This window comes from Brassica napus, chromosome A4 (assembly GCF_020379485.1).
Source record: "Brassica napus cultivar Da-Ae chromosome A4, Da-Ae, whole genome shotgun sequence".
Lineage (NCBI taxonomy): Eukaryota > Viridiplantae > Streptophyta > Magnoliopsida > Brassicales > Brassicaceae > Brassica > Brassica napus.
This window is the reverse complement of record NC_063437.1, coordinates 13,986,417-14,000,884: the sequence shown is the minus strand read 5'-3', so window position 1 is coordinate 14,000,884 and position 14,468 is coordinate 13,986,417. Positions and strand designations below refer to the sequence as shown.

Genomic DNA, 14,468 nt, shown 5'->3' with positions numbered 1-14,468 from the left:
TTCTAATATGAGTGTGCATGCCAGTGTCTTCTTCGCGTACAACTTCAATCTAGCTGGGTTCATTGGACCATCATCTTTTTAAAAAAGTAGGTTTCTTATCATAGATTAGTTATTGTTGTCAAAAAAATAAAAATAAAGATTTGTTAACAATTTTTGCATCTTTCTTCATTTTTTTTTAATTTTATATTATTAAAAGATTAAACAATCACTTTAACCATATAATAAAAAATTAGATTTTTTTCTTATATGTTATATTTTGAATTTTTTTAAATGACTTTAAATTACAAAAATGGAGAAACCTTATATGTTATATTTTAATTTTTTTAAACGACTTTAAATTACAAAAATGAGGCAACCGTACATGTTATATTTTTCTTATATGTTAGATTTTTCTTATATGTTATATTTTGATTTTCTTTAAACGACTGTAAATTACAAAAATGTAAGTTTTACTTAAACATACGACTAAAAGCATTAAAATGACATGTATTAATTCGATGGTTGATCTGAAACTTTTCAAAACCATATGGAAGATAAATGTCAAAATAATTAAACTCTGTTTATTATTTTCAAAATGTGTTTGGTGGAAAAAAATAAAGTTTTTGTGTCATAATTTGTTTTATGTCCAATCCGATTAATCCATGATATATTAACTATAATTTAGTTCCACAATTTTTAATAAAAATTGATCCGGTCCATCGGAAAAAATTATATAATAACAACAAAAAACATTGTATATGTATAATGGAACAATGGTGATTCTGACACAAGTGAAGTATAAAATGATGAAATATATATTAAAAAAATTGTCGATAATATATACAAATAAACTCATCAGGCTGGATCTTATTTATCCTTGTTAACAATTGAAAGTTTAACCATTGGACCCGTTTTTGGAATAGTGCAAATTTTGGTTTATTCAGTTTTGATTGCATAATCTTCGGTTTGAATTCGATATGGTCTAGTTAATGATTGTTTGTTATGTTGTTTAAAGATGGCCAGATGGGACTGTCCTAAATACCAATGCCTTGAACTATTCATATCTAACAATGCAAGTTAGATAACCTAAACTCTTGCTTTTGATCGTGTATCTAAGATCACCACATACTTTTACAACATTACATAAACTATTCTGCTGTGCTTACAAATTTGAGTAGAAATAGAGAGACACACACACTGCTTAAACGTTAGGCGTTAGACGAAGGAGGACGGAGCTTCCTCACTAGCCATTTCCTTCTTAAAGAGACGTCCAAAGCCAAGAACGTCTTTGCTCTCTTCTCATCTTCTAAAAGATCACAAGCATCCAGTAGAAGCTCATCATCCATGTCTGGTAAAGCTTGTAGTGCATCAACGGCGTTCTGTATTCTTGTGAATTTATCCTCGCCTTCACCTTCTGCCTCACTTAGAGGCTTCCTCATCATCTCCACTCCGTCTTCTGAGCCTTACGTGCATCTATCCCCGGATTTGAAATTGGGTTGGTTCGCTTACAATGCTGCTTGTGAGTAGAAGAACTAAAGTCATCGACCATATCAATCTCATGGCCATAGTTATCCAACTCGATCATAAGATTCTCACAGTTGAAGCCTTCGTGTGAGAGATGTTCATATAGCTTGCACAAATCACCATAACTCTCCCAGGTTTTACCTTTATATATAGTTGCATCTGGATGTTCCTGCCAAAATTCAGACACACCTTGTAAGAAAAACATCACTATGGTGTTTCATTAGACTAGCCTCCTTACCTTTATATAAGCTTCCCAATGTTCATCTTCAGCAACTATAATTTGCTTCTCTCCATCCCAATCAAAGCCATCAAGATTAAGGATGTTGTTGACGTCGTCACGCTCTTTCATCATCAATATGTAACGATTCTCCAGCGTAAACATGTCAGTCTGCAATCCGAACTTTGCATTGAAGGATTCTGCCATCTCCGCCCAAGCTTGCTCTGTGAAGGTCTCACCAACTTTGTTTCCTCTATTGACCTGCTCAAGCATGAGATCAATAAGACAACGGTCCATGACCGCTGTCCATTCTACAGGAGAAGGACCACTGCTGCTACAGAGGTAATCTTCTTTGGGTGAAAGAAGCATGAAGATGGGACTTTCCTAAAAGAGCAATGCCTTGGGTTAATCATTTCTTGTATCATTGGTGATTGGAAGAATCCTCTCACTCCACAAATGGCGAAAACGATTGAAGAAATCGTTGGATGTTAGACTAAGAGGTTCGTTGGTGCTTGATATTTCAATAAAGTTGTTTTTTTTTTAACTTTAAGCAGACATAAAATTTCAGTGAAAAAAGTTATGTTCTTGGCTTCGAACATTCATAGGTGGTTAAGTCTTAAGGTTATTATTACAAACTAGCAAGTTTATTATTACAAACAACATCTAAGATTCTACATCACCACCATATTAGACAAAAGGGTAGGGGGTCAAATTAGTGCTTTCCTCATCTTAAGGTACCTGCACTCAAAACAGCAGACCATGGTTGGATTCAATTCCTATATTTTGATCCATGTGAGAGTAGAGAAGCTTGTATTCAAAGCTTTTGATATGATCAAGTATCAAAAGCCTTGCCCCTGGTGGAATCTCCACTTCTTGCTCTGATTGTTTCCCTCAGCTGAAGGAAAAACAAAAAAAACCGTGCTAAGTAAGAAGAAGGTATATAATCTTGTATTGATTAATGAAGGATGAATCACCTGAAACGTTGGTCCTGACACAAAAGTGAAAGCAGCAACGTTGAAGAGTGCGTTTGCAGGTCGGACTTTCAAGCCTTGTCTCACAAAAGAGTATGCCAACCCAGCACCTGATGCTAAGAGCAAGCTGTGAAAACATAAACAGGGTTTGGTTTAACCAAAGAACACACATTTTGAAAGCATAAACACATTTTGACTCAGTGGGGCGAGGCCTAGGACTCGAAAGTGACGCCTGAGCAGTGGGGTCATGACCATTCCTATTATACCGCCGGAAATAGCTCCGTAGACAGCGCCATATGCGGTAGCAGTGAGGTGTTTTATCGCCATTGTTTGATCGCTTTTCATTTTCTCTCTCTCTCTCTCTCTCTCTTTTTATTGTCGTCTATGAGACTTGAGAGAGCACACCCAACTAACTACCAGCATGCTTTCTTTGTCTCATCTGTGTGTGTGAGAGAGAGATGGGTTTACGGGTTAGACTTGTCCTTGAAACCCTCTGTCTTCATCCAAGGCACTATGCTCTCTTTCTTTACTTTAACCACACGTTAAATTTCACTAAATAAAGTTATGTTTTCTTATATAGGTCTGGGCATTCGAGTATCCATTCGGGTATTGATCGGTTTTTTCGGGTATTATGTTTCCAGGTTTGGAAATTAGACCTCATTTAGATGTTATAAAATTTTGGGTCGGGTTCGAGTCGGATCTTTCTGGATCTGGATGGATTCGGTTCTGATGTAAAGGAACATGAAAATAACCGAATATATCTGAAACGGGTTCGGATAATAGTATCCAAAGTAACCTTATTATCCGATTCGGTTCGGATATTTTATATCTAAACTATCTAAATGTACCAAAAAATAACCAAAAATATTCATTAAATACGGTTTTGTTTGAATATTTCTATTCAACTATCATATTTTATCCAGAAAATACACAAAAATATTGAAAATAACTAATATATTTAATTTAAATAATTATGCATATATTTATACATAATATTTATAGATATATATTTATATTTCTGATATCTTCTGATACTCATTCTATTCTCGATTCAGATCGGATTAGATACCAGTTCTTTGGATACATCAATTTAGAACCCATTCAGTTATTTAGCCCGGTCCGATCAGGTTCGGGACCTTGATTTTCGGGTCAGTTTTTTGGTTCCGGATATTTTGCCCAACCCTAAAGATTGTGTATCTAAGATCACCACATACTTTTACAACGTTACATAAACTATTCTGCTGCGCTTACAAATTTGGGTAGAAATAGAGAGACACAAACTGGTTAAACGTTAGACGAAGGAGGCCGAAGCTTCCTCACCAGCCATTTTCTTCTTAAAGAGACGTCCAATGCCAAGAACGTCTTTGCTTTCTTCTCATCTTCTAAAAGATCACAAGCATCCAGCAGAAGCTCATCATCCATGTCTGGTAAAGCTTGCAGTGCATCAACAGCGTTCTGTATTCTTGTGAAATTATCCTCCTGAGGCATGGCCTCCACGTAATCACGGCCTTCACCTTCTGTCTCACTCTGAGGCTTCCTCATCATCTCTCCTCCCGTCTTCTGAGCCTTGCGTGCATTTATCCCATGTGGAGTTGGGTTGGCTCGCTTACAATGCTGCTTTTGAGTAGAAGAACTAAAGTCATCAACTATATCAATCTCATGGCCATAGTTATCCAACTCTATCATGAGATTCTCACAGTTGAAGCCTTCGTGTGAGAGATGTTCATATAGCTTGCACAAATCACCGTAACTATCCAACGTTTTGCCTTTATATATAGTTGCATCTGGATGTTCCTGCCAAAATCCAGACACTGAATCTCTCAGAATCACACACACACACCTTGTAAGAAAACATCATTAGATTAGCCTCCTTACCTTAATATATGCATCCCAATGTTCATCTTCTGCAACAATGGTTTGCTTCTCTCCATCCCAAACAAAGCCATCAAGATTAAGGATGTTGTTGACGTCGTCACGCTCTTTCATCATCAATATGTAACGATTCTCCAGAGTAAACATGTCAGCCTGCAATTCGAACTTTGCATTGAAGGATTCTGCCATCTCCCCCCAAGCTTGTTCTGTGAATGTCTCACCAACTTTATTTCCTCTATTGACCTGCTCAAGCATGAGATCAATAAGACAACGGTCCATGACCGCTGTCCATTCTACAGGAGAAGGACCACTGCTGCTACAGAGGTAATCATCTTTCTCTTCCCCGGCTTGCACCATCTGGAAAGTATCCTTGAGTCTATCTTCGCTTTCACTTTCTGCCATGGATTCATATAAATAAGAACACAAATGAACACCTAATGAATCAAAAGCCAATATATATAGAGAAACTTACCGTTTATGCGCACAGTATTTGCAGGAGTGGGATCAAAAGCTTGAGCCAAGCGTGTGTATCTCCCATCAGACACTTCCTTACCAAAAATGAAGCAAAGATTTGGGTAAATTGGAATAGTTTTCACTCGATATGGTCGAGCTTCTGGATGTCCCTACACACGTTTCATTTTATTAATTTAGACCACACAAGCATATATAACTTATATCTTAAAAAAGGGGAAAGAATGTTGCATACCTTTATATATGAACACCAAACGCTATCATCAGCAACAACCATATCTCTCCTTGCATCCCACGAGAACCCGTTTTGCTCGAGAAGAAACCTTATGTCGTTGTACAACCTCCTCAAGTGTTTATACCGGTTCTTCAGAACGTCTCTGCCGTGCTGAGACTCGAACTTGGTATTAAACGATGTAATCATTTCGTTCCAAGCGCTCGTTATGAAAGTCTGCCCAACTCTGTTCCCTTTATTCACTTGGTCATATAACAAATCGATCAGATAGTTGTCCATAGGCGGTGTCCAAAACGTCCTTGTACGATCAGAACTCTGAGCCTGGCCCGCCTTAGTCTCATCTGGTATAGCATCATCTTTGCCTTGGACTGGATTAGCAAATATTAACTCCAAGTCGTTGTAGCTCGGTAATGACCTCATCCTATATGTTCTAGCAAGTGGATGCTCCTGCTTTCATCACGTCATAAGTGCCTGTTTCATTACATCTAGATTTATTTATTACAAGAGTAGGAATTTCAAACCTTGATGTAAGAGTTCCAAAAGACATCATCTGCAGCTATCATTTGAAGAGTTTCGTCCCACGAAAACCCGTCTTGTTTCAAGATAGCTCCCATGTCTTTGTGGTATTTAGACAACTTGTTGTACCTATGCCTTAAGACTCTTTTACCATACTGACCACTGAACCTAGCATTGAACAAAGCTAACATATCTGTCCAGGCTTGTTTGCTGAAAGCATTGCCAGTCTTGTTACCTCTTCCGATTTGATCAAGCATAAGGCTGATGAAGTATTGGTCCATTACCGGAGTCCACTCGGTTTTCGAGGTTTCTTTACTTGACATAACAAGACTCCCACTACTACTTTCACCTACAGAACATAGAAAGCATCACTCATTGTAAGTATTTCCTTTTTTCTTTTGGTTAAATGTTATACAAAGAGGACTTGTTACAGAAAGAAATTAAGGCTTCGAATGTTTACAAATCGCACAGCAGTTAATAGTAACAAAAATCTTTAAATGTACATATGTATCTATAGGTTTTTGTTACTATTACTACCGCACCGGATTGCTATTCGGATCCTAAAAGCAACTAAACAGCAAACTAACTAAACACTGCAGTAAAATATCACTAAATAAGACTTCCACTACTACTTTCACCTACAGACAAAACACAGTTTGTAATAAAATCAAGAAAGAGCAAGAACACACCAATGTTAACTCCATTGATCTCATCTTCAAACTCTACATCATGGCTTGACCTACTGTACCTCCCATCTGCAACCGTATACCCATAGACCAAACACAGATCATTAAAATTCAACACAGGTTTGGTCTTGTACGCACGAGCCTCAGGATGAGACTTGAGATAACAACTCCACAGACTCTCATCTCCGACCACCATCTCATGACTCTGGTCCCAAGAGAACCCTCCGTGATCAAGAAGGCTCTTGACGTCGTTGTACTGTTTCCAAAGAGTCGTGTACCTGATCTTCAACACGTCTTTGTCGTACTGTGACTCGAACTTGGAGTTGAAAACGGAGAGCATCTCGTTCCAGGCTTGCTTGTTGAAAGTGTGGCCGGTTCTATTGCCTCTGTGGAGATGGTCGAGCATTAGATCTATGAAGAAACGCTCCATCGTTGGGGTCCAGTACGTTCTCGTTCGGTCATTATTACAAGAGGTTTGACCGCTCATGATAGCTGAGAAGCAGTAACCAGTGTCTGTGTGTGTGTGAATATATAGGTAGCGGTTATAGTTGCGCGCGGCGGTGAGAGAGAGAAAGAGAGATTGGGCGGAGTTTGGGAGAGAGATTAACCCTAATCCCGAATTATTTCTGTTTGGCTCTCAGTGCTCCTTCTCTCCTCTGGTTTATCTATCTATCGCCTTCTATGTTTGGGCTTAGCCTTTCGTTTTTAAGGCGCTCTATGGGTCCAACGAATATACACATTTTGAAGAATTACTCCCAATTTTGTTTGGTTTTTTGAAATTTATAGGTTTTAATTAGCGTATTAGATATTAGAAGATATTAGATGTAAGAAAGCAGAGCATTCTCTTTTTACTTCTGATGTTTACTGACATGTTCTTGTTAATTGTTTAACTCTAGGTGAGCCAAAGAAGACGAAGAAAACTACTAAACCTACAGAGAGTGGCACTGGGAACTATCCAATGAAACGAGCATGATGGTTTGATCAATGATGTGCTCAAGCTTTTGTTTGTTTTGGGTGAACTAGACCACATATATAGTTGTAAACATGTTGTGCTCAAGCTTTTATCTGGTCTACAAACCCAGTTACATCTCTTTAACAGCTATATGTCGCCAACAACAAGCTGACATGTCTATGACTATGAGATACATACAACTCCTAACCCAGCTCAAGATCTTGAAAGCCAACAATAACATACAAAGTAAGCTTTACCCATATTTTTTTAAATGATCCAAAAGACAATATAAGTTGCCAGATTTACATTTCAAGCCAACAGTTCTGCTGCAGAATATAGTGACACTCTTTTGTCTCTCATTTCCTGTCTTAACTTAGTTGCTTGCAGAAATAGCCATAAGAGAGCGTGGAGAAGAAGTCCAAGAACACCCCCACCCCCATTAATTTATCTTCTCTATTTTGAAAACTACACAAATCAACACAATCGATCTCCATGCCACACTAAAACTTTGAGCTCTGTGACGATTTCATTTAAACCATAACTCTAAATTCACTAAACCGGATTAAGAATACAACCAAAGATTTGGGGGAATCCCTAACCCAGTCATCAATTTTGATCTGATAAGTGATACCACGCAGATCTATCCGTAGAGAGAGCAATCACAAAACTAAAATCAGTAATACAAGGATTAAAAGAGTAAGAAACACCAATTTATTACATTATTAGATTTCCAATCGTCATCAAACGATCATATCAAACACAAACACACACAGATCCTCACACGAGAGATCGGAAGGATATGATTGAGCTTAGGAGATAACGCGGCCAACGACGGGATACTTGGCTTCAAACTTCTTCTCCCAATCATTAAGAGTGGTCATCTCTTTCTCGGTGAGACCTTCGAGAGAAGGAGACACGTCTTCTTCGTTCTTGCTCATCTTCCCCAGAGCTCTGCTCGCGTCTTTTCCCGCGAACATCGCGTAATCGCCTCCTGCGCCGTAGAAGGATTTGCCGGTGGTGACGTCGAATACTCGGCCCTTGATCGCCACGTAGATCGGCTTCGATGAGTCGGTCCCGTTGTACTGGCTAAGCTGCTCTGCCGTGAACTCCATTTTCTTTTTTCTCTCTCTCTCGGAATCGAATTTTTTCTGGAAAGATCCAATTGATAAGATGAAGGAGATAATGGATTAGGTGGGAGGGATATTTATAGTGGAAAATGACATTGTTATTCGACTTGAGAGCATTTACTTTCGAATAATTTATAGTGGAAATTAAATTTTTGTTTGGCTCATTAGTGGAATAGCATTTTTATCTTTTGTTGAATTTATTCCACTTAACATAATACTAGAATAGCACTAAACCAAGTTTTTGTTCCCAAAGTAGCACTCAAGGCTCAAAGTCACAAAAATAGGTTTCATTAAAAAAAGTAAATATACATTTATATCCTTTGGGTTAATTAATCCAAACCTTAGGATTTAGAGTTAAGGGGTGGGATTTTGGAATTAGGGTTTAAAATTTTATAAAAAATAAAAAATAAAAATTTTAAAAACAGTTTCAAAATGTATTTTTAAATTATAAAAAAAAAATTTGAAAAAAAATAAAAAAAAAATTTGAAAAAAAATTTCAAAAAAATTTATAAAAATTTCGAATCTGAAACTATAAAAAATTTTTTATTTATTTTTATTTATTTTTGTTTATTTATTTAATTTTAAACCAAGGGTATTAGGGATATTTTACCCTTTAATGAATGTCATTTTTGTGACTTTCTCCTTCTAGTGCTATTTTTGAGACATAAACTTTAAAAGGTGCTATTATTGACAATTGTCCTTTTACTTTCGAATCATCTTTTTCTACGTCACTTTCGAATCATTTATAAAGTGAAATAGTGTCACTTTTTGTTTGTTTCTGGAAGTCAATTCGAATATAAATTAGGTATATATTTTGAAGTTTATTGTTAAGGTGTAAATATTAGTCCATAAATTAAAATTCGGAAAACCATAAATTTAAAGATTCAAAAATGGATTAGGTATATATTCACGAAATATTTTTTTCACTCAATAATATACATAAGTTTAAATATATTATAGAAAAAAATTAAAATACATAACTTATTTATACTATATATTTTTTACAAAAAAAATTGAAAACCAAAAGCGGATCAAAATCTAGTATAGCATGTCAAACATTACTTCACTATATCAGTATATCTCATATTTTGCTTAATTTTTTTGCATATTTATCCGAAAAGCCTTCTTATTTCATTTGTGTCAATGAACCTGCTCTTTCAACTATTCCTATTTCTTATTTTTGACATTTGTAGTTTCTGTTAGCGCTAGAAAGAGGAGGTTGGTTAGTTTAAACTTCAACACCAAAAGAAGCAATGACTGGTAACCAAAGTGTACAAGAAACCTTCACCAAAATTTCTTCAGAAAACAGAAGATTGTTGCAGACCGGAATAAAAGGATGAGTAATGAAGCCGTAATTGTAACTCAGCACACCAAGAAAGTGACAAGTGAGAAAGCGACCTTTTCGCAACCAACACGAGTTAATTACGTCTTGAAATGAAATGAGACATGGTAGAGTCATGATTCATGAAACTAGTGTCTGGTAAAAGGAGACTAGTTTGGACTCGCCGAACTTTGGAGCATGCAAACTTGGTGCTTGTAAGATGGGAGGTAAAGATGCTATCTCATGAATAGGTCATAGGTTGATGGTTGTCTAAGCATGCTAGATTGTGTGGTGTGTGGCTTAGTATTAATTTATTATTAGGCTGAACAAAAAAAAAAAATTATTATTCATTTATCTTCCCTTTTTCTGTTGCAGATCTGTTGATTGGGCGTCAAATTAAAAGATGGTAGATTACAAAGAACGTATTAGCTTTCATTAATTTTCGGACGACTTTTACAAGGACGTCTCGGAGTTGATATTGACATGAGATTCTTCAAAAAGGAGAGAAGATCCACATTTAGTTACAAAGAACGTAGTATTAGCTTTCATTAATGTTAGCATCTTTCTAATTAGCATCAAGGTTATCTTGGGAAAGAGAAAAGAACTAAAGTGTGAGGTTGTGGAGCAAAAGTAGATTGTTTCACCAGATATTAACTCATATTGTAGCAAGATTAGCTTCAACAAAATCCATAGACCACGTCTGTGATTGATTCGGATAAGTAATCATTTGTTGTCTCAACCGGGATTTTCCCACCGGTTAAGATGCTTTAAAATTGAATCGGAAACAAGCCAGACAGAACCAACTCTGTGCAAATTGTGGGCCCAGTGTCCAATAACACAATTTCCAGGGCATTTCTCCTCCTCAACCGTCCTCCAATTTGGTACGCAAAAAAAAAATCAATTTCAAAGTCTTTTAATTTCTGCTGAATTATTCAAACTTCTCAGCGAGGAAGAAGAAGAAGAAGAGAAATGGCGATTTGCATGTGTTGCGAGTCGCGGATCGTACCGAAATCGATAGTGAATCCATGGATATCCCCGAGTAGAACGAAGCTAGGTTTCGTAGCGATCAGTCCGAGTTCAACCACGATTCGCCGTTCTCCGGCCACCGTCAGGGCATCGGCGGTTGATTCCCCCGAGAGCTCTTCAAATTTCGCTAAGCGTATGGAACAAGCCTGGCTTATCTCTCAGGTACCTGCTAATTGATTCTCTCCCATATATATGCAATTTTGTTTGACGATTTGATCTGTGAACAAGTTTATTGTTAGGTCTCTCTTGCTGCTAGATGTTACAAGGAATGTGTTGTCTTTGATTAATGATTTGTTTTTTTTTTTTCTATTTCACTGAAGCAACCAAGACCCGTTGGGTGTTCATCGTGCAATTCAAAGGGTCATGTTGAATGCAAATGGTGTGCGGGTACTGGATTCTTCATCCTCGGTGATAACATGCTTTGCCAGGTTCCTTCTAGGAATACTTCTTGTGTTATCTGCTCCGGTCAGGTTAGTTATCTAATCAGATAATGTTTAATCGTTTTCTCTGTCCACCCAAAAAGTACCTTACAAGTTATGAATATTCGATTCTTTTTTTTTTTGTGTGTGTTAAGGGTTCTGCTTGCTGTAGCGATTGCAAGGGAACTGGGTTTCGTGCCAAGTGGTTGGAAAAGCCTCCAGTGCCATTGTAGTTGATATGAACAAAACCAAGTTAAGTGTTTTGGCATTTGATGATTTTTATACGGAGTACAAATGTTCACATTGATTCAAGCGTAATATGAATACATTTCTTTGTACATGTATTGTGTATAAATATATCAATGTATGTTCATTCATTTCCCCTTGTTCTGTCTTTACTAATTGTGATTTCCTCTTAAGGCTACTTCATGTATATACTCCGTCTCTTTTCTGTATCCTATCTTTTGCTTTACTTTGCCAAGACTTACTCCACGTGAGCCGTCTTCCACTTCAGCACCAGCTCTTGTTTCCTCTCCTTTTTATGAATCCTCCAAGCCATATCATCACTATATCTTAGGGATATACAAACCCAACACTGAAAAACAACGCAGTCATGTCAATAGAGCATGGTTGGTCGTCTCATCATGGATGACAACATTGTTCAAAAATATAGTATTTCACGTCACCACCAACCGATCACCAGAGACTGCCAGCGTTGGCGTTTTTAGTGAAGCACAAGCTAGAAACTTAGAAAGTATTGAGGCGATGGTGTTGAAATGGTCCAGTGAGTGAGAAAGGCAACCCCCAATGGATGCAGTAAGAATTATAACTTATAAGTTTAAGTTATAATTCTTAAAAGTAACTTATAAGTTATAAGTTTTATCTTTTTCAAAAAAAAAAAAAACTTATAAGTTTAAGCTATATTGTCGGTTATAGTATATAATCAATTCATTAAAGTAACTTAACCGGATAACATTAATATTTTTCCATGTTGCCAAAGAAACAAAAATAATCTGAGATAATTAAAAAAAGCCAGGTAGGAAGATATTAGCTTATAATATGTGTTAATCAGAAACAACCATTGTAAACATTAGAAAAACCGAAGGGCATTATTCATGTAAGAAGGAGAGGGAGCCGTAACACATCCTCTATCACATCCTTAAACCGAGCTGGCGAGCCATACTTGTCTCTGACACAACAATCTTCCACAACTCCTCTAACGCAGATTTCATTTCCCGTAACTGAACCATATTCATCTCCTCCACTGGCCTTTCCCACCAATTCGTCATCGACCACCTCACCGCATTCGCTTTTCTCATGTCCGCCATCGCTTGACCCTTCTTCTTCTCTTCCTCTAACTGGCTCACGATCTGCGTCAGCTCCACGTTCAGCACGCCGCTGCTCGCTGCAGCGTTTCCCTGCGGTTTCTCCGTCTGCGTTATGGACAAATTGTTGCGGGACAAATAACGGTCCAATACGGATTCGACGCTGGGATGGCCGAAAGAGAAAGGCTTTTTGGCTGGAGAATACACGATGATCCCAACCTCTGCGCCGCACAATGTGCAAAGCTCGCTAGCTTTCTTGAATAGACCGGCTCTACGTTTTGAGAATGTGACCTGCCGGTGGGTCTCTTTCTTAATCCTAACCATCGGAATTTTCTGTCGTCCCAGGGTTTCTTTCTTCTTCGACATCATAGTTTTCTTTATGTCAAGGGGTTTTAGTTGTTTTGCTTTGTTAGACAATTTGGTAGAGAAATTGTGTGTTTATATACATGTTTGAGTATGTGTGACATTATTATGAAATCGAGTTGCATAGTTGGCAATTTATTTTCTTATTTTTGTAACAGCAAGCTTGTAATTATTCAGTTTGTTATTAATGTTGTAGATAGATAATAAAATTCTAAAGATTTCTGTATGTTATAAAATCTTAGTTTGGCAATACAACGTTTTCATTGTGTTATTGTCTTGTATATAAATACATGATTTTCTAATCATTAATTGTTAAAAGTCAGTAACTTAGATATATTTCATAAAAGTGTATAATGATCACCAATCATGATGCAAAAAAAAACTAATTTGATAGTAATCTAATAATCTACAACTAGGAGAAAGGATCGGAATTACCTTAGTTTTAATAGTTTACAGGTTAGCTCATAGGGATGAAATAAACTAAAAGTAAGAATATGATATATTTTTCTTGTAACAGCAAGCTTGTAATTACTCAGTTTGTTTTTATTTTTTTGTGGGTGTTTTTCAAAACCAACCCATATTTTCAAGTCAAATCCAAAACCAACCCCTTTTTTTTTGTTCATACTATTCATCAATAAAATTTTCATACTATCCTTATGTTTTTGAATTATTCACAAAATTGCCATTTTTACTTATTTTTTTATTAATTTCGAAATTAACAAAAAACCAAATACACCCTAACCATTTCTTCTTATTTACAAAAATGCCATCTTCATCAATTTTTCCAACCACCATGAACCACCATTTTTGAGCTCTAAAGCTCTAGAATTCAATTTTCAACCACTTTTTTTCTCATTCTAACCCAAAAAACTTCATTTCCTCTCATTTCCTCTACATTTCCATCTAAAAAACTCTCATAACTATCATTTTCATAATCACAAACTTCATATTTTCGAGTTTCTTCATTAGTGAATCGTTAAAGATGCTTTTTTTTGCTCATATTTGGAGTTTGGACGGTTGAAAAGGTTGGAAACGAGCTTTATACATGAAAAAGGTAACTATTTACATGGTTTTCGTTCTTTTTTCAGATCTGTGTCGCGACGGTAGACTGTTTTGTATGTCTACGCCTCCGTGGAGACTTACGATGCAGTCTATTTGTCAACGCACGGGTTAGTTTTGCAATTGACCAGACAATTTTTTTTTCTAACGCAGACTTCCCCACTAGTCTCCGTCTTTACCTTTGACAACAAAAATAAAACTTTTGGTAGACTTACTAAGACGTCTACCTAAAAGAGGTTAGTTTTTCATTTGACCGAACTTTTGACTTTTCAAAATAGACTTCAACGGAACTCTACAGAATGTAGACTGCCACCGAAGTCTATAAAAGGTCAGTTTTGCATTTGACCAAAAGTTTGACTTCGTGAAATATGTTAGTTTTGTGTTTGACCAAAAAGTTTAAAAAGCAAT

The 14,468-nt window shown here is 36.7% G+C and overlaps 5 protein-coding genes across 5 annotated transcripts; 1 reads left to right on the top strand and 4 right to left on the bottom strand.

The window, feature by feature from the left end:
• Positions 1 to 1,028: 1,028 nt before the first annotated feature.
• On the bottom strand, positions 1,029 to 2,017 carry LOC111215062 (L10-interacting MYB domain-containing protein-like). Its single transcript, XM_022718182.2, has 2 exons — positions 1,742 to 2,017; positions 1,029 to 1,672 (listed from the first exon to the last, which is right to left on the bottom strand). The coding sequence occupies exons 1-2, from the start codon at positions 2,015 to 2,017 to the stop codon at positions 1,418 to 1,420; spliced, it is 531 nt and encodes a 176-aa protein (XP_022573903.2). The 3' UTR covers positions 1,029 to 1,417.
• A 1,844-nt stretch (positions 2,018 to 3,861) lies between these two features.
• On the bottom strand, positions 3,862 to 7,759 carry LOC111215063. The gene is made up of 6 exons (XM_022718183.2): positions 6,472 to 7,759; positions 5,788 to 6,131; positions 5,270 to 5,713; positions 5,036 to 5,186; positions 4,567 to 4,958; positions 3,862 to 4,485 (listed from the first exon to the last, which is right to left on the bottom strand). Exons 1-6 carry the CDS (start codon positions 6,953 to 6,955, stop codon positions 3,976 to 3,978), a joined length of 2,325 nt encoding a protein of 774 aa, XP_022573904.2. The 5' UTR covers positions 6,956 to 7,759; the 3' UTR covers positions 3,862 to 3,975.
• A 320-nt stretch (positions 7,760 to 8,079) lies between these two features.
• Positions 8,080 to 8,702, bottom strand: LOC111215060 (probable steroid-binding protein 3). Its single transcript, XM_022718178.2, has one exon. It carries the CDS (start codon positions 8,530 to 8,532, stop codon positions 8,230 to 8,232), a length of 303 nt encoding a protein of 100 aa, XP_022573899.1. The 5' UTR covers positions 8,533 to 8,702; the 3' UTR covers positions 8,080 to 8,229.
• Positions 8,703 to 10,678: 1,976 nt separating this feature from the next.
• Positions 10,679 to 11,692, top strand: LOC106394421. Its single transcript, XM_013834995.3, has 3 exons — positions 10,679 to 11,056; positions 11,215 to 11,364; positions 11,469 to 11,692. Exons 1-3 carry the CDS (start codon positions 10,838 to 10,840, stop codon positions 11,544 to 11,546), a joined length of 447 nt encoding a protein of 148 aa, XP_013690449.3. The 5' UTR covers positions 10,679 to 10,837; the 3' UTR covers positions 11,547 to 11,692.
• Positions 11,693 to 12,230: 538 nt separating this feature from the next.
• Positions 12,231 to 13,096, bottom strand: LOC111215366 (agamous-like MADS-box protein AGL61). Its single transcript, XM_022718836.2, has one exon. It carries the CDS (start codon positions 13,005 to 13,007, stop codon positions 12,465 to 12,467), a length of 543 nt encoding a protein of 180 aa, XP_022574557.2. The 5' UTR covers positions 13,008 to 13,096; the 3' UTR covers positions 12,231 to 12,464.
• Between the last annotated feature and the right edge of the window lie 1,372 nt (positions 13,097 to 14,468).

Bases quoted from the DNA above. Each gene is read 5' to 3' on its own strand.
- LOC106394421 (XM_013834995.3), top strand. From the start codon at position 10,838: ATGGCGATTTGCATGTGTTGCGAGTCGCGGATCGTACCGAAATCGATA. The intron at 11,057-11,214 runs GTACCTGCTAAT...ATTTCACTGAAG, and splicing joins AAGCCTGGCTTATCTCTCAG to CAACCAAGACCCGTTGGGTG. The intron at 11,365-11,468 runs GTTAGTTATCTA...GTGTGTGTTAAG, and splicing joins GTGTTATCTGCTCCGGTCAG to GGTTCTGCTTGCTGTAGCGA.
- LOC111215060 (XM_022718178.2), bottom strand. From the start codon at position 8,532: ATGGAGTTCACGGCAGAGCAGCTTAGCCAGTACAACGGGACCGACTCA.
- LOC111215062 (XM_022718182.2), bottom strand. From the start codon at position 2,017: ATGGACCGTTGTCTTATTGATCTCATGCTTGAGCAGGTCAATAGAGGA. The intron at 1,673-1,741 runs GTAAGGAGGCTA...GAATTTTGGCAG, and splicing joins ATTGGGAAGCTTATATAAAG to GAACATCCAGATGCAACTAT.
- LOC111215063 (XM_022718183.2), bottom strand. From the start codon at position 6,955: ATGAGCGGTCAAACCTCTTGTAATAATGACCGAACGAGAACGTACTGG. The intron at 6,132-6,471 runs GTGTGTTCTTGC...TATGTTCTGTAG, and splicing joins GATCAATGGAGTTAACATTG to GTGAAAGTAGTAGTGGGAGT. The intron at 4,486-4,566 runs GTAAGGAGGCTA...GGATTTTGGCAG, and splicing joins ATTGGGATGCATATATTAAG to GAACATCCAGATGCAACTAT.
- LOC111215366 (XM_022718836.2), bottom strand. From the start codon at position 13,007: ATGATGTCGAAGAAGAAAGAAACCCTGGGACGACAGAAAATTCCGATG.